Consider the following 27312-nt stretch of genomic DNA (forward strand, 5'->3'; position numbering starts at 1 on the left):
CCTTTGTCCTTGGATGTTCATTCAAAAACAAAAGTTCAAGCACTAGGTTTGGCTTCAAACCGTACCATTCTTGACAGTGATTAAAATATGCAGGTATGAAAGGGATCGCTTTTTTCCTTTTTTTATTACCTTTTTCTTGTTTTTTGAGGGGGGTCTATGGTGATCTTTAACTACTCATTAGCACCTGCTTGAATTACTAGGATTGCACTGCAATTATACTGAACTCTTTATCAAATTCAGGGTGATTAAACTCTCAGAAATGGCTCACTGATTATTTATTTGTTATGTACATGACTTGTTCTTTCTTTCTTTGTAGTCCTCCTGCGATAGAGAGGTTGTCAAGCGGTTTGTTTCAAGAGGTGATCATAACAAATACCATTCCGGTGTCAGAGCAGAACTATTTTCCCCAGCTAACCATTTTGTCAGTGGCAAATCTACTTGGCGAGACAATATGGCGTGTTCATGACGACTGTTCTGTGAGTAGTATATTTCAGTAAAATTAGATTGACTAGATTACTTATGAAATTAATTCATTCTACCTAAGCTAAATTAAATTCATTTTCAATACATGATGTGCTGATGGCTTGTAGTTGGCCTCTTTATTTATTTATTCTCTCTGTTTTTTTTTTTTTTTTTTGATACATTCAAGTATAATAACAAAATAATGCTTGGAAGTAAATAGTTTAATTCGTAGTGACGTCTTTCAGAAAACATGGGAGAACTAGGTGGAAGAGTGAAATACAAGAAAGTTATTACTCTGAAACCTTTCAAGTTCAGAATTAAAATTTTCTTGTGCCCATCACTCAGCTCCATCTTCGTTTAGGGAGTTGAGATGATCTTTACATAGTTTTGATATCTTCTTTGGACAAGTTAGAGCTGAGAGTTGTTTCGGCCTGAATTTTCTGATTATCAGGGTGGCTTTGAACCATATTCCACCTTGGGCATTGACTGATTTATTCATGATGGTGGTGTGCCCCTCCCTGCGTCCGTTCTGCAATTAGCTACTTTGTTGAGTACGATGTTGTCAGTAGCAAAACCAAAAGCTTTCTAGAAAGACCCTGCTCTTTGCTGGTTGTTTCAGAACTCTGTACAATTTTGGTAATGATGGAGACTCTTTTAAGTAGGAATATACTTTCACATAGGTTGTGATCACTGTTGCCCCGTTGGAGAAAACAGGTAATTCGTGTCCCAATAATGGTGTAATTGATAAATGATCGCATCTTAACTGTATGTTGTATGCTTCTAAGTGATAATATAGCAATGCTTCTTTCTTGATTTTGTCATGTCATTTTGTCACCAAACTATTGATGAACATGCTCAGATTCAGTTTTATTACCAATCTCTTCGTTTCTCGTCCAACGTTTTCTCATGGAGAACTTTTCGATTAAGGATGTGTTGGCTCTAAATGCAGAGCTAACTCATGGAAGTTCTTCTCCGTCTGTTCTATTCCAAGTCACACAGAGGATACAGGCTTCAGAAACTTAAAAGGTGAAGAACCGACTTGCAGCAACAGCAGTCACTAGTTTGACACGGCAACTATAAACTTGTAGATAACGTTATACTGCGGAACCTGGCTGATTAGCTAGACCGACTCCATTTGCATACCAACGCCACTTGTTGCAATTTAACTGGTGCTTTTACGCGATGATTGAGCTGATAAGAATTGAGCTGATGTCAGTGAATGATGCTGATATGCTGCAAATGTTAACGTCAATGCGCTGGAGGCATACAAAGAGCGAAGACAGTGATATCAGTTAGTAGAAGCGTTGATACTAACTTCTCTTTTACTTCCGTTCTCTCATTGTTGTGGAACTTGTCATGCATGCATCCGTTATCCTTTCAAGCGAATGCTATAGTGTTTGATATGATGTGGCTAGAAATATGTCATGTCGAAATTCCTCTGAAGGATAATAACTCTTCTATGGGCTAGATGCATTAAGTTAACTAAATCTGCCAGAGATGTTAGATCCTCCAAACATATATTAAAACGTGCCACAAAAAAAAGTACGAATTTTCTTCGAAGAATAAGTTTCTTGATCAAATATGGAAGGCGAGAGAGATTGAGGCATCACTTTTTCTTGATCAAGTGTGATTTTTCACACGCTTTTTAGGTTTTTTCCCCTTCGGTCTTCTAAGGACTCTTTTTTTTTTTAATTTTATTTTTCTTATTTCATTTCTATAAGTAATTGAAATTGCTCCAATTATAATCACGCCAATGGCACACATACGATGCATAAATGTTTGGAATTTACTGAAGCTATATATATTGCACAAAGGGAAAAGACGATTATCATCATCTGAGCCATAAGATTTTCAGGGGCATTTTTTTATGCGAAGTGCAAATATAGTTATAATCTCAATCTAGGAAATCAATTATGTCTTCACAGAATCTGGAAGGGCATACAGTGCTAAACTTGTTTACTCTTCTCGTTACTAGGGTTGTTAATGGGTTGGGTTATTAAGGTTGTTTATGGGTTGGGTTACTACGGTTGTTCATGGGTTGGGTTGGTACGGGGTAGAGTTTTTTCTTCTCCCGCCTTAAAAGGTGCGGGTTGCACATATTTAACTCCAATAATGTTAGAAAAATTTCACAACCTAATGATGTTTGGGTTGGGTTGGGGCGGTGCGGGGTGGGTGGTCGGTTTCAACATTCAAATAATCAAAGACTCAAAATTCAATCTAACATTCAAAGCTCATCATCAAATAGAAATAATAACTCAAACATTGAAATAGATAGCAATTCAAAGTTCAATCCAATATCAAACATGAAGTAAAGTAGTCCATTCAGTATCAAACATAAAGAAAACATAAATTAGTCTACACTCATAAATTAGTCTTAACAAAAAGCGAACATAGAGGCTTAATTCAAATCCATCCAAAGCAAGCACTACAACAACAATTATCCTTATCAGTCTACACTCATAGGCTCCTCAATAGTTGTAGTAGGACATGATATTAAGTTATCCATAAGAGAAATGAAAATAGATTAAGTAATAATTTGGATAGTTTAGAGTTCATATAATAAAATAGATTAAGATACATACAAATTATTGTCTTACTTAGGTTTTCATAAGTCTCTAAGTTATCCAAATAGTCTCTTGTATACAATCACGTGTAGACTTCAACTAATTTTGAGTACAAACAAGAGCCTCCACCATCTTGCCTAAGGTTAGATATTAGAGGATGCAAGTTTGAGCGCATGTTAGGTTGGGGTATGCGGGCCATTATAAACCCAACCCACACCCCGCCTCAAAACTTTGAGCCAAACATTGAATGGGCCGAAAAAAAAAATAATGCTAAAAATTGTATTTTTCAAATTGGATTGGGGTGAGGTGAGTTAAGCCTACGGATTTTGCAAGTTTATGAATTGCCCTACTCGTTACATTTCATATTTATAATCTGACTCCTGCTTTGCAGCCAAAATTTGTGTGTATGATGCGAGTAGCTCATACTTTTAGGATTTGAACCCAATATTTACCAATTGAGATTTTTTTTTTTTTTTTTTTTTAAAGAAGCACTTGTACCAGCACTTCAATTTGTGACACAGATGGAAATAGGTGAAACGACAAGTCTTGATTTATGTGACTATTTACGTAAATAACTGAGTGTTAACGTCGGTTTAGCGATTGTTAATGGTTTTTAAAAGTGTGTGCCTATATATATATGCGTGTCTATATATATGTGTGTGTGTCTATGTATATATGTGTGTGTCTATATATATACACACACACACCACCACACCTCCCGATATTTATCATAATTAGCAAAGTTTTTGATATTACCATTAGCTAGAGTTCAAGGATTATACCAAATTCAAAACTTCAATATGCAAAGATCATTCTACGATACAATCTTCCAAGTAAAATAATACTGATAACCGGGCAATGGCACAGCAAATCGTGAAACAGAGAAAAGGAGGGGAAAAATAACTTTTCTATTGTGTAGAAGGCAGCATAGCAAACCCAGATTTTTTTCCCCCTTCTTTCTTGCTATGAGAGAGAGAGAGAGAGAGAGAGAGATTATTAAACTATAATTACCTGGGATCGTGCAAAGGCAAGTAGATCAGTCGGCTGAACAAGGGAATTAGTCTTCTATGTTTTTGATATATTTTTCGCTTAACATGTTTTTGATATATTTATTTCCTTTTGTTGGAGGGGAACTAAATTTTTATTGATTCATTTAACAAAAGTACAATAGATTGATTATTTCTTTTCCTTGATGGGAACTAAAATTTACTAATTCACAAAAGATTTTTATTTTTTTTATTTTTACGAAAGGACCCATGAATAACGGAATTCAATTAATCCAAACTAACCAACAAAACAAAAATATAATTTAAAAAATGTAACTATCAAAAACATATATGAAAATAAAGATTAATAAGTGTAAAGTTTAGTAGGTTGGGAGAATAAAGATTAAAATTCTTAACGGAACGAGTTTTTCGTTAATATTTTGTAAATTGAGAGTAACAAATAATACATTTTGAAAATTGTTATAAAAGTTACAATCGAGGAAAATTTTTATAAACTTTCTTTTCAAAGAATATACAGTGAAAATCGCATCTCACTAAAGTACAATGTACTTTTATAATTAAAATAGAATTCATAGAGATGAAAAATTTTAAGTGAAAACTGCACCCTAAACTTTTTATTTTTTTACATAATATATCTTAAACTTTTAATTTCAAGAAATTACACCATAAACTAAAATCTATAGTAATTAAATTCTAATAGTTGATGGGTGTTATCAAATTGACAATTTAGAACACATGATTCTCACATGATTTAGTTTGAAAAATAACAAGTTTTTTCTTTAATTATGAATCTAGTGTCTCAAACGGTCAATTTGATAATACTAGTTAGTTATTAAAACTCAATTGTTATTGATTTTAAAGTTCATGACAATTTATCAAGGTCAAATGTTTAGAATATAAGATGCCTGTTTAGTTCATTGATTTGAGTTGAGATGTGACTTTATGTAAGAGCTTTTTACTGTAGTAAAAAAAGTTAGATATGGTTGTTTCTGAGAGCTTTTTTTTTAAAATAAAGCTTAAATTTTAAATTCAAATCAGTGAAATGAACGAAGTTTAAGAAACGAAAAATTTAGAGTGCAATTTACTCATTATTTTTTTTATTTACACATTTTTTTTTTTTGTAAAATACGTGTTACTCATTAATTAATTATCCCAACAAAAAAATCGTATGATTTTCACTCCAAATGCTCCTGAATACGGAGCGGGGAGACAAATCACAAAAATTCTGTCCGTGTCTGAAAATAAATAAAATAATATCCTCACCCTTCCACAGAACTCTCCTTCTGCTCTTCCTAATCCTTTTTCGTGGGCTCTTCCCTACTCACGTTTCTTTCCTTTTTCCTCTGATGCCAAACAGCAAATCGGAAGAATAATGACTACAGCTTCAGTGGCATATTCATGCCTATCTCCAGCTTCTTTTAACTCCAAATTATCTCACAAGGTACAATATTTCTGTGTCTTTCTGTCTCTCTAATTTACAAATATTTTTCATTGGAGAAGGATAACCTTGTAGTTTTTTTTTTTTTTTTGTGTGGGTACACTCTTACATGTCACTGCTTTGTACCTTCCAAAATTGTTGGAGAACCGAACATGGAGATATAAATTGTTTAGTTTGGTTAAAGACCCACTGAGTATATGAAGATTCATATTCAAAACATAGTAATATATAAATATTTGACAATGACTGGGTACTTTCTTCTTGCATATTACACTCAAGATCTGGGGTATGCCCATCACCAACCGTTTGGAAAAAGGAGTAAAGACCGAATACCCAATTTCCACGACACAGAATTTGACTCATTTAGCACACTTGACACCCTTGTGTGCAACTTTGAGGAGCCCAAAAGGGTTTGGTCCTCCAAAGAAAACCAAGAAGACCAAGAAAGGCAACAAAGACAATGAGGATGGTGGAGAAGAGGAGAATGAGGAAGGAGGAGGGGAAGAAGAAGATCGAGAGGCGGGTGTAATACCGGAGATAGTGACTAACAGGATGATCAGCAGGATGGGATTCACTGTTGGGGTCCCACTCTTCATTGGGCTGCTGTTCTTCCCATTCTTCTACTATCTGAAAGTTGGTCTGAAAATTGATGTTCCCACTTGGGTGCCTTTCATTGTGTCGTTTTTCTTCTTCGGAACAGCTCTGCTTGGGGTGAGCTATGGGATTGTGTCCTCCAGTTGGGATCCCATGAGGGGAGGCTCTTTTTGGGGTTGGAATGAGGCTCAGAAGAATTGGCCTGTCTTTCGGCAGTCTCTTTGGGGTGGGTCTAAGAGGAAGTAGCAATTGTTCAAGACTTGCTTGGTGAACTTGTAAATTAATTAGCACGAGTTTTTCTGAAAGTTTGAAATGGTCTGGAATTGTAATAGGTCTTTGTGATATATCAGCCTTGATTAGTGTAAAATAATGTTATTTTTATATTTTTTTGGTGGACTTTCAATTGAAATGAGGAGGAACCCACTATAAACTTGGTATATATCATGTCTATTTTGGTTTTCACTGAGGACACAAATGTGCATAACAAATACAAGGTATTAAGAGAGTAGAAAGCAATGCACCTTAAAGCAACAATACCATCAGATGTTTTGAATAAATATTATACATAAATCATCCACACTGTACTAGTAGTTGATTTCAACAAAGTGAATTTACTTGGGGACTGGTTAGCCAACATTCCCCCCAGTCACGTTTTGGCGGCTTCATAATTCTGGTAACCTACTGTTCGGTTTCGGTCTTCAATTGCCATAAACTGGCAGTTTGGGATCAATGAACGGGAGTACCCTCTCCCATCTCTCATTGATTGGCTTCACTGCCGATAAAAGATTGTTACATCCAACCGTTTTAATTCCTAAGCTGGGGTATTCAGCGAACTACATGAGAGAATATAAAAGGATTTTTCTTATTAGATCTCTGAAACTTTTACAACGTTTGTTCATCTGTACACAACCTTACAAATTGCTCCAGAAATAATCATTAAAGTTTCTATGTACACCTCTTAGCTTTAAAATGTTCTCCAAAATTTACAATCATCTGAACTGTGTGCACCTCTTGAGCTCTCTCGTGCAGTTGATATCCTTCTTGGGCGCATTCAAGATGCCTGATTGCTCTTCAACTTTCTCAAGGAGAAGCTTAAGCAGTGGAACCTTTGATAGAGTCTTGCACGATCCAACCATTATCAACTTTTTCTACACATTCAATCGAGAAGCTTGTGATGATATTGCCAATATGAAATAAAGGCACTCAGTAGCTCCACACTAGGACTCCAACCATGTGTGTATATATATATATATATATATGTATTTATGTATGTATGTATGTATGTATGCATGTATTATGTATGTATATATGTTTTTTTTTTTTGGTGTGTGTGTAGCCCACAGTAGAACTGATCTGATTCGATACCAACCTTAGCTCTTGTAAGTGCCACGTTAATCCTATGCCAGTCTCCAAGAAGTGAGGAAGTGCAGTTTCTTGGATTTTCACTAGACCTTACAAAAGACACCAGTATGCAGTCCTTATCCCTTCCCTGTATGCGGGAACAAAATAGGATACACAAGTTTGAACAGATGATCTCCAGACTTCATAAGAAATATAATATTTTAAATAAATAAATAAAACGTCATCATGGAAAGAAATAATGATGTGGCGACCAAAAGAGTGCAAAGCTCAAACCAACCTGGTATTTGTCAATGGTGTGTATCTCTACAGAGGTTAGCTTCATGGCATTACGAATAATATTTGCCTGGGAATTATACGGAGTAATGATGCCTATATCTTCGCCTTCAATACCATTCTTGACTAACTCCTCCGTCACCTATAAGCAAAATGAGGAACGTATATCATCCAGTAAAGCTCCAAGTTTATTAAGTAGTTTGCGTCAGAAAATAGAAATAGAAAATGATAACCTTCTACGAACTTTTGTATGCATGTTTAAGTAAATAATCAAACCTCTACAACAATTTGAGCTTCCATCGGATTATTTATGGTCTTCTGATCCTTTGCCTCATAAGCAGGCAACGTATCTAAAATGAGAAAAGATTACGTGATAAGAAAAACTAGGCATTATACATCATCTTTTGATAGCGGAAATAAAAATATGTGACACTTTTAGATACCTGTATTAATAAATATAACTGGTCTGTCTGGATCCAAAATCTGCAACCACGAACAGAGCAATGACAAGTGAATTCTATTTACTCAGTTTGGAAGAGCAGGAAAGATTTACTTGAGACATTTTTTTTTCCCTTTTCTTTAGGCACTACTAAAGTTTGTGTCCGAACAGCTTCGAACTACTTTTCCGATGCTATAAATGACAAGCCGTATATTTGATGTATCAGGTATAAAGAATATATTTTAACTCCTGGAACAAAGACAGCAGAAAATCCTCTTACCTCATTAATCCATGATGAACCAGACCTTAAACTTGAGAACTTAAGTTTGGCATCAGCTATATTGGAGGAACCACAACGCAGTTTGTCACCATATATCAATGCATTTGATAGATCCATAATGCCTCGAGACATACGATACTGCATTCAAATATTTTAGTAATTAGCTAGCACGAAACGAACATATGGAGAGAGAACTCGGTTTTCCATTTACGCTAACCTGGCTCCGCAATGCTGAAATTGCCTGAGGATGTGATTCTGAAAGCCTGCGAAACAAGCTCACCCCCAGTCCATTTTCTCGAGCTTCTACACTCTAGAAACAAATAATCAACACCGTTAATGGACTAAAGGTTATACCATGAAAACTTGACGCAATAAGAACCAAAATGAGAAAAAAAACAAAAAACAAAAAGAAAAACAAAAAATGGAGGAAAAAGATAATAGACCTGGACAAGAGGAGGTAACTGATAATGATCGCCAACCAAGACAAACTTTGAAGCAAACATTAAAGGTCCCAAAGATACCTGAGAAGTGTAAATTGCTCATCAATATACACTTACGCGTCTTGTGGGTGTATTTTTTTTTTTTTTTTTTTTTTCCTTTTTTCAGTCAGTGACTGCACCCTTCAATCAGACAACATATTATACCATAAAGGACGCCATAAATTCCCCAATAAAAGCTAAAAACACATTGATCTTCATTCTAAATTCAGTCAGACTGGGAATTGCGTTCCATATAAGTCCAAATATATTGCAGTCTCGTTATATAATAAATGAACAATAACTGCTCTTTTTTGAAATAATGAAAAGCAGCATTTGCAAATTCATACTGGAAGGGTAGTCTGTCCGGCTTCATCCATTATGCATACATCAAATCTCTTGTTGGCAAGCAAGGGACCAGTTATACCCAAACACGTAACTGCGACAACTTTGACTTGATCTAATTTTGTCTTTATGTCTTCAACACCTTGTAAGTTCATATCTGCCATGCAGACAATGATCACAACAACGCAAAGAAATAAATTAATCAATTGAATAAACATATATTCGTGAAAAATCTAACCTGAAATACAATGTTTGCGAATTTCTTCATGCACCACTCCATGTCTTCCAATACGCAAAAAATCAATGCCCTGGTATAGTATAGATTTTAATAAAAAGGAAATGGCCGGTTGAAATGACATAATAGAAAAAAAAAAAAAAAAAAAAAAAAGGGGGGGGGGGGGGGGGGGGGGGGGTTTTTTTTTAATTGTGGAACTTGAAACGGGGGCGCGATAATGAGATCACATAGGCACATATATCCGCTCCATTGTTGGAGCATTTATTGAACAAGTAATAACTGGGACCTAGGAATAATATTAAGCTCTAAATAGAACCTTGGAAAGTTCAATCAACATGGCGATCTTTCAGCTAACACTCCCTAGGAAGTAGGAACTTGCAAAATTAAATATGGATAATCAACAAAGAGGAGAATTCAGGGGTTTTTGCTAGATTGAGGCTCAGGCTGTTGGACCAATGATGATGTATGCATGCAACGCGTTGTAATGGTACGCTTGCCTGTTAGGTGATGGCATTAAACAAATTTACTATGAACAAAGCGATATTTTTGTCAAAGATTCATAAAACCAAACTTTTTATCCTAGTACGTTTGCTTGTGATTTCAACCAAATATTGACGCGCTAGGTTAAGGGGCAAAAAGAAAGTTAACTTAATATGCATGTCATGCTTCTTTTCTTTTCTTTTCTCTTTCTTTTGGTAATCTGTAATCAATTATACTTGCCATGTTACAATGTTTATAGGAAGTGTGAAAGAAATAGCTGACCTGAGTCTTTAATTTGATAAGTAGATTATCAACTGCGGAGTTTGTATAGGATGTAAGCAAAATGGATGCACCTCTAATTAATAATGCATTAACAGCATGGACCATCGTAGACGTTTTGCCTGTTCCAGGCATCCCTAGTATGAGAGCATAATCCCTTGCTTGAAGTATCTGAAATTGAAAGCTCATGGAATAAGTCAGTTCAACTTTATAGGAAACATGCTGTGCCAAAGAAAGTACGAGCTGACATAATTGTAAAGCCAAACAAGAAGGCTGCCAAAACGAATTTGAGATATCAGCAGAAAGAGGAGATGTGAAAAGGTTGCAAAATTGTTGAGAAAACCTTAAGAATGGCACGACGCTGGTCATCATTTAAGTTTTTCTGTGACCACACGTAAGATATTGCTGGATCCTGGCTTAGTATGCAACCACTGTCAAATCTAGGAGCCTACAAGGCATTTACACATGCATAGACCAAAAGAATTAGAATTATCAAAAAGATGGCAATAATTAACACCTAGACAAAATGGCTGCTAAAATTTACCTCAAGGTCCACAACCATCCTCCTTAGATGTGTACTTTTTGCAGTTTGTAGAAAAAGCTGAACAAGATTAAACCTTGAGAGAGAAACCAAGCACGAAATTAAAAAGGGTGCTTTGCACTAGTCTCTCCACACAGTTAATGTAGAAAAGAACTTAAAAAAAAAAAAAGGAAAGGTAAGAAAACAAAAGATAGTCATAATAATGTAATTGCCTCATGATTGCAAATGAAGTCATAAATTCATCCTTGTCAATTCGCCAGACCTCCCTAAGGAGATCAGCTGCCTCTGAAAAAGCATTCTCAGGAAGCCTTAAGCGCTTGGAAAAAGAGACCTGGGAGTTTTACAAATATTGATTAGGCTCTCTTTGCTAATCAAAGCTTTGATAATAAAAATACATTAATTAGCTATCCTTACAGAAACATGGAAATCGTTAGAATCTGTTATGATCCCACTTGCAATGGGCAGATGGCCAGACCCAGCGCTAAGTATCTAACAACCAAAATAACACAATTAGTAATACACTGGTGAAAACGAAAAGATGATACAATGTGCGCCAGCCAGTTGACAATTGAGTAGCATACGTACACAATTATATGCAGGTAATTGTAGTACTAAAAAAAAAAGATTAAAAAAAAAAAAAAAACAGAGCGAAGAGATGTATAAATGAAACAGGTGAGCCATAAACAAGAATGTCCAGAAGAGAAAGAATGACCAGTAATAGCTAAGGTAGATCCACTAAATGAACTTCTAGTGCTTGAAAATATTTAAGTAATACTAGAGGCGCTAATAATATGATTGGATTAGAAACAAACGAGCACATATAGGTTTTACAAAAGTATAGTACGGAGAGAATCTTGAAAGTAGAGAAACTTAAGTTTACGTTCAGAAGAAGCTTAGTGAAAAAATGTCTGTTATACATATAAGCAAAAGATGATCCTACAAAAGGAACCTGGAAAACAGAATTGCACACCATCTTTAGAACATTGTATAAGATTAATTCATGTGCGAACTTGACGAAATTCACATTGTGAAACGTAACCGTACCACATAGTCGCCACCTTTTAAGGTGCAATATAAATCTCTTTTTGTGGAAGAGGTGGCTTTCAGTGAATTCCCATCAGATAACTTCTTATCAGCAGAAGGAAGATTGTAACGCACAAAGCGGTAGACAAATCTGTTGTCTTTCTCAGGTTCTCGATGCGGAAGTTCATCGTCAAGAACAATAGAGAAAAGACGAGTCTGGTCACTCCTCGAACTATGGGACCGCCAGATTTCACTCTTTGAAAGCTGAAACAGATTAAATGAATCAGAAAAGGTTATCAACTGATTGTCAGAATTTATTGAAAAATAAATGACAAAGCTACTGGTGCGTATGCACAGTCACTTCAAATGTTACACCTGTGTCTCTTTAGCTTCCAAGTCAATCAGCCAATCCCAGTGCCTATGGAAAACACCATGAGCATTCGTTAGGTGATGAGTATTTGAATCAAATAAGTCTCCCAATCCACTGCTTTCAGCACTTCCACCGTGTACCTACAGCATTAAGCATGACACCGAAGAAAATACACATATCAAAATCTTCTTCTTTTTAACAAAATGATAGTATGATACTCAAAACTCTATAAGGGCTTCCGACAGAATTATTGATTCAGCCTACCAGAAAATTCCTTCAACCTTAGGAGAAAAAGAATTACCTTGTGATAGATGGTACAAACGTTAAGATGGCGACAACCTCTGCACATGCCTGGACTCTAAAACGGAAATTAAAAAAAATAAATAAATGAATGAAATATCTGGTGGAAATTCCAGAGCCGCTCTCTGCTAATAACACACGTACCTGTAACATTGGTGGAAGTACTTGTGTTGTCAATGCCTTGAGAATATCAGTAGCAAGTTCATTTCGACGCATGATTAGTCCAGTTAGGTCAGATCTTCGAACCGCAATTCCCTTTAAACATAATAAACAGACTTTAGATAGACCTCAAAACTTTGATAGAATTAGAAACACAATCTGTTATACACTACCTGCGTTTGTTCTGATTGGAGATAGTATAGAAGACCAGAATCAATATGCTTTTGGTACCTAAAGACAGGCATACACAAACCAAATGAATGATGTTTTCTTAAATTTATCCAAATTAGACATTTGATAACCATGTGGAAACAAACGGATGATGTAGCCTATTCAGACCTCTCAGACATCAAAAGTGTATATAAGATTACTTGGGCACTGTGTTCCAAAGATGACTGCAAAGTGCAAACAAATAACCACAATGAGCTAAAATAAAACTTATAAAATATAAACATCAAGAACATATGCCAACGGTGCTTCAAATATCAACTAAGATTTGTATGCCACATCGATTTGAACTCAAGTTTTAGGAAAGACAATCTACTTGCCTGGCCATTAGGTAGCTTCCCACTTTTAAACTCTAAAGGCATGACCTTCTCACTAGTGTCATATTTGTTCGATCGTACTTCAACTCTAACAGAAGCATCAATCATGCCTTTCAAACCGTATTTTGGAGCCCAAGCCATTTCCTCAATATCTAATACCTAAAAGTGAAATCTTATAAAATGTAATCACAATCCTGTAAGATCAACAACAAAACAACGGCATATATAATGTCTAACGTGCAATGCTACTTTCTAAGTTCAATCTTCGCAAATGCAGAAATGCCTCTGCGGAAAGAAAATAATACAAAAGAAAAGACAAAAAAAAACCTATAAATCAATGATGACTTACCTCCGGTATGTTGACTTTTCTCGGTCCAACATCAGATCCAAAATCAACAGCAGGGGTTTCAGAGCCCTGTCAAGTCATGAAAAAAAAAAAAAATATATATATATATATATATTTAAAGCTTCTTGCTTTAAGGTGTTTGATGCATACCATTTGCCATTATAGACATAACTACTGAGAACATTTAACAATAAACACGAACATGAAAGTATGCGGTCCAACCATGTGTCTAAATTAGACATGTCTCCAAACAGCTATAGTTTGCTTGAATACTTATATTATATAGAGAGTCAACAAGACAAAGAAGCTAAAAGCACAGATAACAAAAAGAAGCTATCGTATACAAGACAATAAAGCATATAAGATAGATTAGGTAGAGTGGGGCTTGCTTATGCCATCTCACCCCAGCTAGAAAGGATTGAATTTCGGAACTACGAGACACGTAAAAAAACGAAAAAAAAAGAGGAATTGGAAGTAACTTCAGAAAATTACTTGCGAGCATTTATCGAGGAAAAATTCCATGCTTTGCATTTTCTGTAGCGAGGTACAAATGCAGGCTCATTCACAGATAAAGTTGTCCAAAACACTAGTTGTCCAAAACACTATTAGGATTCTTGCAGGTCAGATATACATGGAACTGAGAAGTAACTAAGATGGAAGACACACATTGAAAATAAATTACTAAGATGCAATCTAGAACAAAAGATAACAACAACTAAAAACAAACTAAGAAATACATAAACTGAGCTTGGCGCACCTGTGAATATTTGAATATGTTCATCCAATTTAATAATTTAGGGATGGCTTCAATCAAGGTTCTCCACATATCACTTTCATTTACTGCAACACCCACATAAAAAGAGATGAGCAGGAGATAATTTACAGAGTTGATCTATCATATTTCAAATAAAGGATAGAGATTGAAACCAAATATAGTCTAGCAAACCAATATGAAACTGAACTTGCTTCATGTAAATATTGCCATCGACCTTGAAGAAAAAAAAAGAAAAGAAAAAAACTTATATTGAACATAAGATATTTCTAAATAGTTCCAAATCTAACCTCCACATGCATATAAATTCTCAATATTTTTCTGAAGCACCATTTGTGCATATTCCTTTAAGAAGGTTATAGTAGGCCCCTCCGTTGTAAGTCCAGCCTACAAAATCAAAGAAATCTAAACGTTTAGAGATGTATGCCGCATGTAATCATGAATATTTGCATATTATGTATGCATTGAAAACTTCTCAAGGTCTCGGATGATTTTTAAACCTGAAAAATTTGATGCAACAATGTACCAACTAAAGCTGCGGAAGAATTCTCACTGCTTCTTAGCCTCTCATCCAGGACAGTTCGCCTTGGGCAACTGAAACTAGCAGCAACCTAAAAGTATTTCCATTATTTAAAAGAACTAAGGCTGAACATGTAAAATCTTGTGACAATGTGACTACAACATTTTTTTAATAAGAAAAACCCTTTCATTGGTAGAAAATCAATTACAAGGAAAACGGAGTGACTACAACATTAGATCTGAACAGTTACTATCAAAGAAACGATATACAATGAAAAATATGAAATTAAACAAATCTAATATTGGAAAAGCAGGTGATCTTACCCGAGTTCCTGACATAAGTAAATCTGGGTGAACAATCACAAAATTTTGTTCACGGTTTACATGACAAATTCCCTGGTCATCGAATTCACCAATCACATTGATGGTATCTCCCGGAGAAATGACACTATGAAACCTGCAAAAGATAGTCCATGACAGAGTAAAGAACAATAAGATCATAGACTCAATATTGAAATTCATCGATTTGTATAAAAAAAAAACAAGATTTTAGACATTTTACACAGAGGGTCAGAGACAATCAGATAAATCGTATAACTTCCAAGAAAAAGAAAAACAATAACTTGAAACCTTCCTACATTACAACAAATTAATGTTGTGTTATAACCATATCAGACTGACATACATACTATATAGCAATGTAAAAATACTGTGAGCCAGTCAGTAGCAAACGGCTCTAAATGAGTTTAAAGATTTGTTATTATAGACTGGAGGAGGAAAAACAAACAAACAAAAAATCAAAACAAAACAAAACAAAAAGTAAAAAGCCTTTCCACTAATGAGCTCAATTTTTTTTGTCCTCGAGCATTTTCTTTCTGGAATAATCTTAAAAAAATAATAATAATAAGTATAAGCGAGCTTCCACCATAAGTGAGTACTACAAATGACAGGATACCTAAAGGCTAATACAAATATACTCTAGCAGTATTGCCTAAATGTAATGTTTTAAATGTCTCAAATTAAGAAATGCGGACATTCATTAGTAAAATATTCCGTTAAAGAAACTAAAAAGAAAAATAGTTCAAAAAGTATTATGTGATTCGTAGCAAGAAACCATGAATTAATACCAGTCTTCCGACAAATATACAGCTCGTTCTGCTCCATTTTGCTCATCCACCAAACGAAGAACCTAAGAACCAATAATTGCAGTTAATTTCATGATTCGTCTCTAATATAATTCACATTGGAATTAAAATTAACAAATTATGCTTACTAGAAACCTTATAATGGCATTGAGCACCAGATGATTCAGCAGGTCCATGCTTCTCGGTTACCTAATGAAAAGATAAGTTGCAGTTAAGTCAATCTCAGAGAAGTTCATATCCTTTGTCAACAGAGCCGTGGAAGAAGTAAAGAATACCTCCAACACAAGAAAACTGCAATTGGAAACCAATCCTGTGACCTCTGGGTGATTGGTTCCCACTCCTTTTGCGGAAAGACCCGCTTTGGCAGTCAACTCATCGTTATTGGTATCTTGAATATGGCTTGGAGGTTCCTCCACTTTGTCAGACACTAAACCTTGAGCAGACATGACATCTTCAGATTCCTCCACTTTGTCAGATCCTGAATCGTCAACAGAAATGACATCTTCTACCTGATCTAAGAGCTCAAGCAATGCCTGAGAGAAAATAAAATACATAGATACAGTTTCCACTTCAGATTACATCACTAGAACAGACAAGGCGTCACGGCGTAATCTCTCTTCATTTCCACAAAACATTAGCACGAGGAAAATGTATCTATGATAAATTTCCTCATGCACAAGAAGGTGATGTAAACTTGAAAGCAATAATCGAAAACTTGAGCATTTGTCTAAAAAATGGATGTTACCTTTTTATGCTGCCTCTGACCAAGCTTACAAGATAATCTATTATTTGTAACATCATCGGTAAGCTGCAGATTCGTTACAGTGTAAGTTAGAGAGAGATTATAATGCTTGAAATCCACTGCCAGGAAAACAAAGGCACTAAGTAATTAAACACAGCCTTATTTCGGCTATTGCTTTTCTTAGGCCCTAAATAATTGCCAGAGTCGGAGAAGACTCTTTTCACTTTGATCTAAGATCCTAAAGCCAAAACAGAGCCATGATTCTTATTGGGCACACTCAAAACTATGAAGGGATAATTAGTATTACCTTATCATGGCAGTACGATAGCGAAGGCGGGGTCCGAAATGGACTCTGTCTAGTAGCAACCGTACAGTTAGTTACATTAGTTGCAGTTCCATTAAAATCCTTATCTTGATTTGGATTAACCCTTTTTAAGCCAACCCTATTTGTGGACACCAATGATCTTTCTGAGGCCTTAACTGTTGGAGAAGAAAGCCACTTCTCAACTTTTCCAATCCCAACAGAAGACACCTGAAACTTTCATCACTGATATTAGTTCTCCACACAACAAAGACACCAAACAAGTAGATTCTATAATTAAACTAAGAAGCAAGCATGCCTTATTGTTTTCTGAGCATTGCCGAATGCTCAGTGAGTTTCGACGAGAAGATTCTGCCAACACCTTCACCGTCTCGGGCATTCGCTTCGAAACTGCTTGCAGCCTTTCGTTAACCGGAGATATTTTCCATGTGATCTCATCACCCCCATCATCCTGACTCTGCTTTATCAACTATCGCCAATAAAAAACGAAGCAATAAGCAAAACATCTTTCTAGATACATTAACAAAAACCAGAATTATTGTATCAAAATCGATAATTTACCATTCCAGGCGAGAACTTGAGTCGTTTCAGAGACAAAGACTTGAAGATCTCCGGCGACGCCTCGGCATCAGCACCAATTCTCGCCTTGCTCTCGGGAGGCGTACTCTGGGGTGCATTATCGCGGCCATTTCCCTTCAAATTCGAGCGATTCTTAGTATTTTCAGAAGCCGGATCATCTTCATCGTCGTCGACGACATTTATAGGTTCGGGGATCGGCTGAGGGGCGGAAACGGCGCCGTTTGGAGGGGAAACGGTCGGGTTTGCGGCGTTCTTGAGGTTCTGAGAAGCGTTCTGAGAATGGCGCTCGAAGAAATGTTGGATGCCGAACTTCGAAGGCTGGGCCTGGTGATTTGCGATCGATGACTTCCTTGATGAAGACGAAGAAGAAGAAGAATTTGGTTTCTTCTTCCTTGGAGGCATCGGAGGGGTTTTACAAGTTTGGAGAAAGATTAGGGCTTTTTCGCTTCCTTTTTCAGGTTCCGATTTTCTGCAGCTTCACACACAGCAAGAGAAAGTCGAAGAAAGGTTGTTTTTTTTTTTTTTTTTTTTTGTTGATTTGGGATTTTCCCGCTCAAAGTGACGGTCAAAAAGGAGGGAACAGAATAGAGAATGGGCTTTTGTGTATGGATAATACAGCCCAACTGAAGTTCAGCCCCAAAATGATTGTGGGCTTTCGTGAAACTGGTATCCAAACATGTTACCTAGGCGAAGAAGAACCTCCATTTACGTCTTCATCTTCCCCGTACCCAAAAGAAGAAAAAAAAAAAAAAAAAAGGTATGAGGGAAGGTTCAGCTTTGATCTGAGACATGGTTGGGGAAGAAAAGGGCATAGACCTTGTGTGATGTAAGTGCTCGACTAGAGGCGGTAGTATAAACTAGGGAGAAAGAGGAAAATACCTCAAGATTTGAGATAAATTAAAATTAATAGACTAATAGTTTACATAAGTTAATAAATAAGCTAAATTACTATTTTTATCCATAACTTGTCTGGTTATGAACCATAACTTGACAAGTTATTGTCCATAATTCACGATTTTTGTCCATAACTTGTCTGGCTATGAACCATAACTTGACAAGTTTATCCATAACTTATCTGGTTATGAATCATAACTTAACAAGTTATGGCCTATTAATTTTTATAACTAAAAATTAACTTATATACTTTCTTAAACTTTTTATTTTGACATATTTTCTACTATTTCCGTATAAACTATTTAATTATAAAAAAACTAAATATTTAAATTTATCTTAAGGTTAGATTTTATAATTGATGAAAGGGCTTTGTATCTACAAATCATACAAGGTGGTAAAAGCAAGTAACCTCCTGTCAAAAATGGTACCCAACCTAATATACGGTTGATTGGACTAATTACATTAAACATCGTCAAAATTAGAAATTTATGTGAATGGAATTGAAATTTAGCAATTGTTTTAAAATATTATAGGAATAGCAAAAATTAGATATTAATTGTTGTAATGATATTCACATTTGTATTACAAAATCAAATAGTAATTATTTAATCATAATAATTTTGCTAATTGTAAAATATTTTAATTTTTTTAATATATGTCAATGTGATTAGTAAAGTTTCGTCATATGTCTAAAAAGCATTCAGGACCTAGGACTTTGTTCAGGGGTTTGCGCGTTTTGGTTTCTTTGTTTTGAGAGTGTAAGGTAGGGAAATGAAATCTCAAAATAAATTATTGAGACTAGTATTCTGAATAGCAGTGCAACAAAAAACCGCCCCGCCCCGCCCCACACCCCGCTATTTGTATGTCACACATCAAATTGACAAACCGCAATTTTAAATGGCCCGCCTTATCAAATTGCGGTTTTAAAACCTCTTGTTTCGGTTTGGATTTTTCTAAATTCTGATTTTTTAAAACCACCGGTCTCGCCAAACCGTAATTTCTAATTGTCCCGTAAATTCATGTTACATACTATGAAGCATGAATTATGGAACAAGAATCATGATGATGATTAGCTTAAAAGAGATAGTAAATTAATAATGATTTTTATCTTGAAAACATGGAATAAAATTAATTTTACATTTTTTTTATAGTTTTTCTAACAAAAGCCTAATTAGGTCCAGACCATCCCGTTTTGTCTAAAAACCGTCAAACCACCAGCTTGTGAAGATCTATTTGATTACAATGTTTAAGTTTATGTTCCATTAAAAAGAAAAGGAAGTGAAATTGTGTTTAGTTTGCTATCCTAAGCATAAAATAAAGTCAAAAGATACTCTTAAAATTCTCTAGATATGTAAAGATTTTCAATTCAAATTCATGCATAAACTCTTAGAACAACTGACTGTATTTATTTATATAAAAAAAAGGGGAAATTACAACAATATGGTTTATGCCAATAATTTTGATTATGTTTGGATCACACAATTTGTTGGTAAAGCGCATTAATCACATAAGGGTCTCCCAACAAGTAAATATTTTCAGTACTACTAGAAAATTGGCACTATAATGACCGAAGTACTAAAGTTTGAAACTTAAATTCCTCTTTTTCTAAAACTTATCTCCTGTTATTTGAATTCTTGATTAGTAAACGCGCTCATAATAAATCTTGAAAAGTTTTATACTGTATTGAGTTGTAGAACGCAAAGTGAGACAATCCTGAATAATCGGGAGTCTACAACCCCAATTCTTCAGAGTCAAATATGTAGGAATCTTGAGATGCCTAATAATGTCTAATATCTCACATCATTTCAATTGAACGTTTAGTTGTACGACGAACACCTTTCACACTCCAAAATAGGAAAATCTTTTTGCAGTACATGCTTGTTGATTATTTTTTAAATTTTAAGTTTTGGTCTTTCTACGGTTAAGAAAGTCTCATGAGGCTGCGGCCTGGGCTTTGATGTCTGGTTCTGTTTGTGTTGTTGTTGTTGTTGTTTTTTTTTTTTTTTTTTTTTTTTTTTTTTTTTTTTATGGGAGAAAGAGAAAAATAGACTAAAACTTTAAATGAATTAAAATTAATAGGCCAATAGTTTACATAAGTTTATAAATAGGCTAAATTATTATTTTCGTCCATAACTTGTCTAGTTATTAACCATAACTTGACAAGTTATTGTTCATAATTGTCCATAACTTGTCTGGCTATGAACCATAACTTGACAAGTTTGTTCATAACTTATCTGGTTATGAATCATAACTTGACAAGTTATGGCATATTAATTTCTATAACTAAAAATTGGCCTATATACTTTCTTAAGCTTTTCATATTTGCCTATTTTCTACTATTTCCCTTTTTTTTCTCCAATGATATTCTCATATTCAATAAAATCCCAAGTTTTATTTGAACCCCAAGAAAAAGGCCAAAGAAAATTCAAAATAGAAAAGGCAGATAGACATCTATAGTATTTTCATTGCAATGGTATGAGTTAGCAGTTTTATTACACGCCCAAATGGATGACTTATGATCCAAGCAAGAAAAGAAATGGGGAATAACATATGAAATAATTAATATAGTTTTTATGTTGCCATGACTTTAAGCATAATTCAATTTATTCTTGTATTTCAACCTGTTCAGAAAAAAAAATAATAATAATAAATAGTGCAAGGGTCATAATCAAGCCTTGTGTTCAATATGGTGCTGATGAGAACCAGAAGAAGCAATATTCCCTTCCACAGACTTGGCATGTAAACCTTCACCAACCTTTTCATTCTTCTGTTTTTCTTCATCAATATGGATATCATCCTCAACTGATAAGACCACAGTCTCTATTCCATGAGGGCCCTCCACAATGGCCTCTTTTATCTTCTTATGCTCGTTGAAATGAATGATGTCCGTTTCTTGTACGGTTCTCTTCTTCCTCTTCTTAAGGAAGCAAAAGAGAGCGGCTGCAAGGAATGCGAGGAAGAAAACGCCGCCTACTGATATGAACACAATGACAATAACAGTTGGATGATTGTCTGGTGATGGAGGACGGGGAGGGAGAGGCGGCGGCTGCACTGGAGGACGAGGCGGGAGTGGCGGCGGCTGTACAGGAGGACGAGGCGGAGGGCGGACAGGAGGGCGGGGTGGCGGCGGTGGTGGAGGGGTTGGATGACTAGGTGGCTTTGCTGCTGGAGGTGGTGGTGGCTGATAAGGGTGATAAGGGGGTGAAGGAAAGTATGGGAAGTTGAAGTTATTTTGAGATGCCATTTTGGTGTGTTGTATAAATTTGAAAGATGAACTAGATCTTTTGTGGGAAAAATAAGAGCTTTGTGTGCCTATTTGTAGGGAAGGTTTTGGCCAATCTCAGAGCTAAGCATTTAAGCCAGATTTTTAGTAACTTGACTCTCATGCTAAGATTTCTGATAGGTTGTTTGTATTGGAAAACACTTCTCAGGAGCTACCTTGTGACCATTTATATTTTTTCACGTCAACTGTTCTTCCTTTGGCTAGCACAAGACGTCTACTTATTTATTTATTGTCACATAAGTACTACTACGTCTAAGGCATGGATTCAAGCCAATTATTGGGTTCAAGAAGCCATATATGTTTCTTTTACATAAAAATCTTGCAAGAGAACAAATGATCTAGTGATAAACAATAACAGAATTCAAAAATTTCTGATCAATCAGATAAGGTATACATTAAGTTGATATAGTAATAAACTAATATGAAGCAAAGAACAGATGGTCCATCTGTAACAATAGAACAATTCAAAATAGGAACTAAAAAAAAAAGGAATTATATTAATATACTATCTTGCGCTGAATACAGGCTCTGCATCCGCTGTTGGTTGTGTTCTTCTAGTGTATTTGAGAAGCAAACCTTCTGAAGAAAGACCCGGCACAGACAAGTCCCTAGAGTAAAGTATCAAGCAATGGATTAACATCTTACTGCTTAGTAACACAAAGAATAAAGTAAGAGAGATGGAAACACAGTCTATAGATCAACCTGATGTAGGGCTGTAAGTCCTTCCACTCCCATTTTTGGCGCTCTTTGAAGAGGAGAGAGAAGCGCTCAGCAGGGGATGATGGCAGAGACGATACACTTAAGGCACGCACCCATGTCTCGATACCAAACCTTTCGGTCAAAACCTCACCTTCCAACATGGTGAAACTTGCTTGCATACATTCTGGCACCTTTCTATTCCACTCCTCCATGAACTTCTCTATCTTCTTCTTCCCTCCTCGTAAGATTTCTCTCGCAAAATGCACGCACACCTTCCTCTCATCCAGCTTCCACACACAATTTGTCTCCACACCTTCACTTACCTTATGACCATAGACACACAAACAATGTTCCGCAAGTTTGTGAGGAAACCCATCTGACTGCAGCACATCCACAACTCTATCTTGGTCAAGCGCATCCAAAGACCAGTCATTCAGCACTGAATTGTGCAAGAGCATCCTCAGCATCATATCCATGTACTTTACATCCACAACCCTCCAATACCCATCAATTTCCAAAGCTGAAAGTGCTTGTAGTCCGGACAACAGTTCATCATCACTAGCTTGAACTAAGTCAACAAGATCATCCCATTTATATAATCCTGTCTCTACTTCTCCCAAGCCCTCCATCTCTATGTCCACTTCAGGCCTGTACAGGTTCTTGAAGAGGAGGAGCTTCAGCTTGTCGAGTTTGGGAGCAACCTCAACGAGCTCCATGGTACCCGTAGCAACTTTAAGGATGGATGCAACAGGTAGTTGGCTTTGATCATTCTCATCAAGTAAATTATCAGAAAATTCTGATTGATCTGAAGGCGGAATAAGGAATACAGAGTTTGAAGTACCAACAAATTTGATTGCATAAGTTTTTGACTGAGTGCAAAGGACTGCATCTTCATCAGGCTGTCCTCTCACAACTACCCTATAGAAAGAAGGAAGCCTTATATTAAAACTGCACGAACAACTAAATTTGGAAAATCAACAGCAAGTATAAACAAAAATAATACCCTGTTGATGGTGCGTGTTTCTTAATTGTCAAAGTTTCATACTATGTGATCAGGTGTTCGAAAACACGCACCGCCGACCAATATTCCTTCCCTACCACAAAAGCACCCTATAAGAAACTAGAGGATAATTTTCAAAACTATTGGTTACCTTTGGTGGAGAATGTCTGGGAGAAGTTTTTCATCAAGCTCAAGAAGCATTATATCATTATGATGACCAAAGAGAGGATGATACGAAATAGCAATCGAAGCGCTTGGTTGGAGATTTAGAACTGCTTCTGCAGCTCTGCGTTCTAGATTCGCTTGTTCCATCTAACACACACACACGAATAAGATTCTTAATAGAAATCAAGAACTCCAAAAGTATGACAACCCAAATACTTAATACTCTGAAAGTCGAAATCAAGAATATTAACAATTCCTCATGGATATAGCGCCAAATTGTTGCATTGTGATCTTGGCATGACAAAAATGTCTTACATCTATTCGTCAAAGTTACACATAAAGGAACTCAAAGACCATAAATCATTCAACTACCGATTCAAGGTAGTACACCGGAACTAATCAATTGCATTGTGTAAAAATTTGCTACAAAACAAGGCAATAAAAGAACAATCTTGGGATAAATCATGTTTAAATCCAATATTTCTTTTAATATTAATTATGAAAATATAACTGGACAGATTTCATTTTTTTCTTTCATTGGTGTAAATCCACAAAAAAAAAAAAAAAGAATTGCACAGTGAGATTCACTTGTCTGTGACATTTATCATACACATGACAGTCATGAATAACATTTGTTCGAGAGAACGTGACCCACAACAAAAGACCCATGAAAAATCATACAAAAACACGCTAATTACTAGGTTTTCAGGCAGTTGCTCGAAAAGCAAGCAGGAAATTCATACAAAAAAAAAGGAGATTCGCCAAATGAAATCTACCCAAATCAGAAATCACAGCAAACATTTGAATCACAGAAGAAAAAAAAACAAAAAAGCTAATTAAGAATAGAGATGAAATGGGAGAAGAAATGGTTTACTTACATGAGAATCTAGGTGGAGCCTAAGATTGAAGCAATCGCCGGAGAAAAACGTCGGCGTTTCGGCTGCTCTGACTGGCGAAAGGGCGTTTCGTCGTTTCTGACTTTGGTGTTCACCAATTTGGCGCGCTTGTCTTTACTTTCTGATTTCTTTTCCCGCCTTCTCTTTAAATCCCTTATAAATATTTTATTATTATTATTATTATTATTATTATTATTATTTTTAGGGATAAAATCAATTTAGTACCAATACATTATAACAAAACATATTCTGGATATTCTCTGTTTTTCAATAATATTAAACTGTTACTTTGACATTTAAGAAAACTTTTTTTAGTACTTACATAAAATGACATTTCTACCCTTTTACTTAGTTTTCCTTGGTTAATTTCCTAAAAACGTAGGGGTTGTTCTTTTACAATAAAACTCATAAAAAACTTAAACTCAAGTTACAACTTTATTTAAGTTCACGTTCTTTTAAGTTTCAATTTTATTCAACTTTACTCAACTTTATTCAAGTTACAACTTTAACTCAAGTTATAACTCAAATTCAACTCAAAAATTATACTCAAGTCACACTCCAAAAGAACAGGCCCGTAATAATTTCTAAAAAGAAAAAACGAACTTCATCTTCTTCCTTTCATAAACAACATAGAAAAGCAATAACTATAACTGTAAATCAAAAACTCATATTTAAAACGAAAATCTCAAAATAAGTCTTATACTCATAAGTCAGAACTAATTATTTTCAAATCTTAGGGGAAAAAAGGGAAGAGATCGATGAAGCCATTGCTCACTACACCAACGCTCACCGCATAGTCATCGGGGTCATATCTACTCCTACGCCTTTTTTTTCATCAGTGACATGTTTTGGAAAAACTAGGGCCGGCAGCGATGAGGGTGTGAGCCACAGGGGCAGAGAATGTGGTGGATGGCGGCCGAAGGAATGGGTGGCTTCTCATCTGAAATATTGAGTTTTAGTGTTTTTTTTCACTTTTTTTGTTTTTTAATACGTTTTGTAAAATAAAATTCTATCGAGATTAAACCTTATTCATTTCATGACTCAAATCATGATTCAAGTTATATTGCTACAACGTTCTCTTACAAATATTCAAATTTAACTTTTTTGCTATAGTGTTTTCTCTCACATGTATAACTCAAGTCATGATTTGAGTTGTGCAAATGAATATTGCTCACTACACCAACGCTCACTACATACTCATCGGCGTCATTTCTACTTCGACGCCTTTTCTTTCATCAGGGACATGTTTTGGAAAAATAGGGCCGATAAGGACGGGGTGCAGGCCATAGGGGCAGAGAATGTGGTGGATGGAGGCCGAAGGAATGAGTGGCTTCTCATCTGAAATATTGAGTTTTAGGATTTTTTTTTGAATTTTTATTTTTTTATATTTTTTAATACGTTTTGTAAAATAAAATTCTATTGAAATTAAACCTTGTTCATTTCATGTCTCAAAAAGGGTACTCATAGTACTAAATTTTTTTTCTAAAATGTTAATGTACCATTTTAATATTATCAAAAACACTGGATATCAAGAACATGATTCGCTATAACACAAGATACTAAAATGATTTTATTCCTCTATTAAAAAAACAAGAAATGTTTTATGCATTCTATTTTAAGACACACAAAGGTGATATTTTAGGTATTTCTTGCAAAATACAAATTATTGAGGGTAGTTTCAATATTTTGAAAAGTTTGACTTATCAAACATATGGTAAAAAAATTTATTTTTGGACAAATTTCAAAAACGCAAGGGATAAATGTGATCTTTTGAAGAAACACCAAAGAAGTTTCAGGCCTTTGGATAAGATGGACAAAAATGGTATTTAAAATAAACAAAAGAGTGTTTAGAGTATTACGTTTTGTAATTTTTAAAGTGAAAATCTCAACTTTATTGTCCACGGTCCTTCCCCCTTGCTTGAGCAGTTGTCCCTTAGGGTGCGTTTGATTGGGTGGAAAGGAATAGAATGGAATGGAATCTGTCACAACCTGCCGCCAATTACCTACTATGCTAGGCCGGCGATGAATCGTGATGAAAAAACATGATGACACACATACATACATATCATATCATATTTGCGAATCCTTTTTTAACATACAAACATAGTCATAATAATGCGGAAATCATATCGCAATAAGGCTAACTCTCAAAAATTAATATCAAAGTTTGACCACTACGAGTCTTATTCCAATATGCACATTCACTTCGATTCGCTTCCCTGATCACTGAGCTTCTATCTTAACATTTTTCTTTCTTTTTTCTTGCAACACAAGGAATCCTAGTGAGCTAGGAAGCTCAGTAAGCGAGTAGACTAGCTACTGTAAATATAGATACAATGCAACACAATAATTTCTTAACAGTAAACATACATGAACATAAATGTAAACATAAACGATATTAATTTGAATACCTAATTCAAGTTTTCTCAATATACATAGTCAAATAATTCAAAATTTTTACCAACCGATAAGTAATCATAATATGACATACTTCGTAATAACTCCTAACATGTTTTATAGAGGAGTGTATTACACTTAAATATCCATAAACTCAGCGTATTAAAAATTCATGTTATTAGTTGACTATTACTTTGACTTTCATAACTCATATTCAAATGTATGAGAATTATAATCTTAACGTACCGTAATCATAATTATAATATATCATAAATCATAATCTTAATATACCATAATCATAAGTCTTAGTCTTAACATACCATAGCCATAATCATACCATATCATACATCATAATTTTAACATACCATTACCATAAGTATA

At 35.2% G+C, this 27312-nt stretch overlaps 5 protein-coding genes across 6 annotated transcripts in view; 2 read left to right on the plus strand and 3 right to left on the minus strand.

Moving 5' to 3' along the window:
* The window catches only part of LOC21406631 (ribose-phosphate pyrophosphokinase 1), a 6467-nt gene extending 4451 nt beyond the window's left edge, over positions 1–2016 (plus strand). Inside the window, exons 8-10 of one of the 2 annotated variants that reach the window (XR_002902324.1) lie at positions 317–476; positions 914–1176; positions 1412–2016. Coding sequence is in view for 1 of the 2 variants with exons in the window: in XM_024166454.1 (XP_024022222.1) it covers positions 317–476; positions 914–952 (199 nt within the window). In the remaining variant the exon portion in view is untranslated. Of the gene's footprint in view, positions 1–316; positions 477–913; positions 1381–1411 lie in introns of those variants that run through there. The other variant, XM_024166454.1, reaches the window with a different exon arrangement.
* A 3258-nt stretch (positions 2017–5274) lies between these two features.
* LOC112091852 (protein PAM68, chloroplastic) lies at positions 5275–6504 on the plus strand. The gene is made up of 2 exons (XM_024166496.1): positions 5275–5474; positions 5751–6504. The coding sequence occupies exons 1-2, from the start codon at positions 5406–5408 to the stop codon at positions 6309–6311; spliced, it is 630 nt and encodes a 209-aa protein (XP_024022264.1). The 5' UTR covers positions 5275–5405; the 3' UTR covers positions 6312–6504.
* A 428-nt stretch (positions 6505–6932) lies between these two features.
* Positions 6933–18102, minus strand: LOC21406632 (DNA replication ATP-dependent helicase/nuclease DNA2). Its single transcript, XM_024166480.1, has 34 exons — positions 17580–18102; positions 17380–17487; positions 17004–17234; positions 16700–16762; positions 16230–16487; positions 16090–16143; positions 15937–15998; positions 15134–15266; positions 14791–14901; positions 14581–14677; positions 14276–14358; positions 13522–13587; positions 13176–13331; positions 12967–13022; positions 12801–12858; positions 12613–12723; positions 12470–12526; positions 12174–12308; positions 11820–12062; positions 11190–11264; positions 10988–11106; positions 10779–10851; positions 10578–10682; positions 10238–10405; positions 9479–9548; positions 9246–9397; positions 8863–8940; positions 8637–8729; positions 8420–8557; positions 8144–8183; positions 7977–8050; positions 7705–7842; positions 7435–7554; positions 6933–7213 (listed from the first exon to the last, which is right to left on the minus strand). The coding sequence occupies exons 1-34, from the start codon at positions 17997–17999 to the stop codon at positions 7055–7057; spliced, it is 4104 nt and encodes a 1367-aa protein (XP_024022248.1). The 5' UTR covers positions 18000–18102; the 3' UTR covers positions 6933–7054.
* Positions 18103–21159: 3057 nt separating this feature from the next.
* On the minus strand, positions 21160–21735 carry LOC21406633 (proline-rich receptor-like protein kinase PERK10). Its single transcript, XM_010099437.1, has one exon. It carries the CDS (start codon positions 21733–21735, stop codon positions 21160–21162), a length of 576 nt encoding a protein of 191 aa, XP_010097739.1.
* A 544-nt stretch (positions 21736–22279) lies between these two features.
* LOC21406634 (sister chromatid cohesion protein DCC1) lies at positions 22280–24566 on the minus strand. The gene is made up of 4 exons (XM_010099438.2): positions 24517–24566; positions 23625–23785; positions 22477–23391; positions 22280–22382 (listed from the first exon to the last, which is right to left on the minus strand). Exons 2-4 carry the CDS (start codon positions 23783–23785, stop codon positions 22280–22282), a joined length of 1179 nt encoding a protein of 392 aa, XP_010097740.1. The 5' UTR covers positions 24517–24566.
* Between the last annotated feature and the right edge of the window lie 2746 nt (positions 24567–27312).

The sequence above is a fragment of the Morus notabilis genome, unplaced genomic scaffold (genome assembly GCF_000414095.1).
Source record: "Morus notabilis unplaced genomic scaffold, ASM41409v2 Scaffold75, whole genome shotgun sequence".
Lineage (NCBI taxonomy): Eukaryota > Viridiplantae > Streptophyta > Magnoliopsida > Rosales > Moraceae > Morus > Morus notabilis.

What these genes read in the sequence shown, in the direction of transcription:
- LOC21406633 (XM_010099437.1), bottom strand. Translation starts at nt 21,735, where the DNA reads ATGGCATCTCAAAATAACTTCAACTTCCCATACTTTCCTTCACCCCCT.
- LOC21406634 (XM_010099438.2), bottom strand. Translation starts at nt 23,785, where the DNA reads ATGGAACAAGCGAATCTAGAACGCAGAGCTGCAGAAGCAGTTCTAAAT. An exon ending in CCAGACATTCTCCACCAAAG is followed by an intron (nt 23,392 to 23,624) that starts GTAACCAATAGT and finishes TTCTTTCTATAG; the next exon opens with GGTAGTTGTGAGAGGACAGC. An exon ending in GACTTACAGCCCTACATCAG is followed by an intron (nt 22,383 to 22,476) that starts GTTGATCTATAG and finishes ACTTTACTCTAG; the next exon opens with GGACTTGTCTGTGCCGGGTC.
- LOC112091852 (XM_024166496.1), top strand. Translation starts at nt 5,406, where the DNA reads ATGACTACAGCTTCAGTGGCATATTCATGCCTATCTCCAGCTTCTTTT. An exon ending in ACTCCAAATTATCTCACAAG is followed by an intron (nt 5,475 to 5,750) that starts GTACAATATTTC and finishes ATTACACTCAAG; the next exon opens with ATCTGGGGTATGCCCATCAC.
- LOC21406632 (XM_024166480.1), bottom strand. Translation starts at nt 17,999, where the DNA reads ATGCCTCCAAGGAAGAAGAAACCAAATTCTTCTTCTTCTTCGTCTTCA. An exon ending in TCAAGTTCTCGCCTGGAATG is followed by an intron (nt 17,488 to 17,579) that starts GTAAATTATCGA and finishes TATTGGCGATAG; the next exon opens with TTGATAAAGCAGAGTCAGGA. An exon ending in TGTTGCATCAAATTTTTCAG is followed by an intron (nt 14,678 to 14,790) that starts GTTTAAAAATCA and finishes TTGATTTTGTAG; the next exon opens with GCTGGACTTACAACGGAGGG.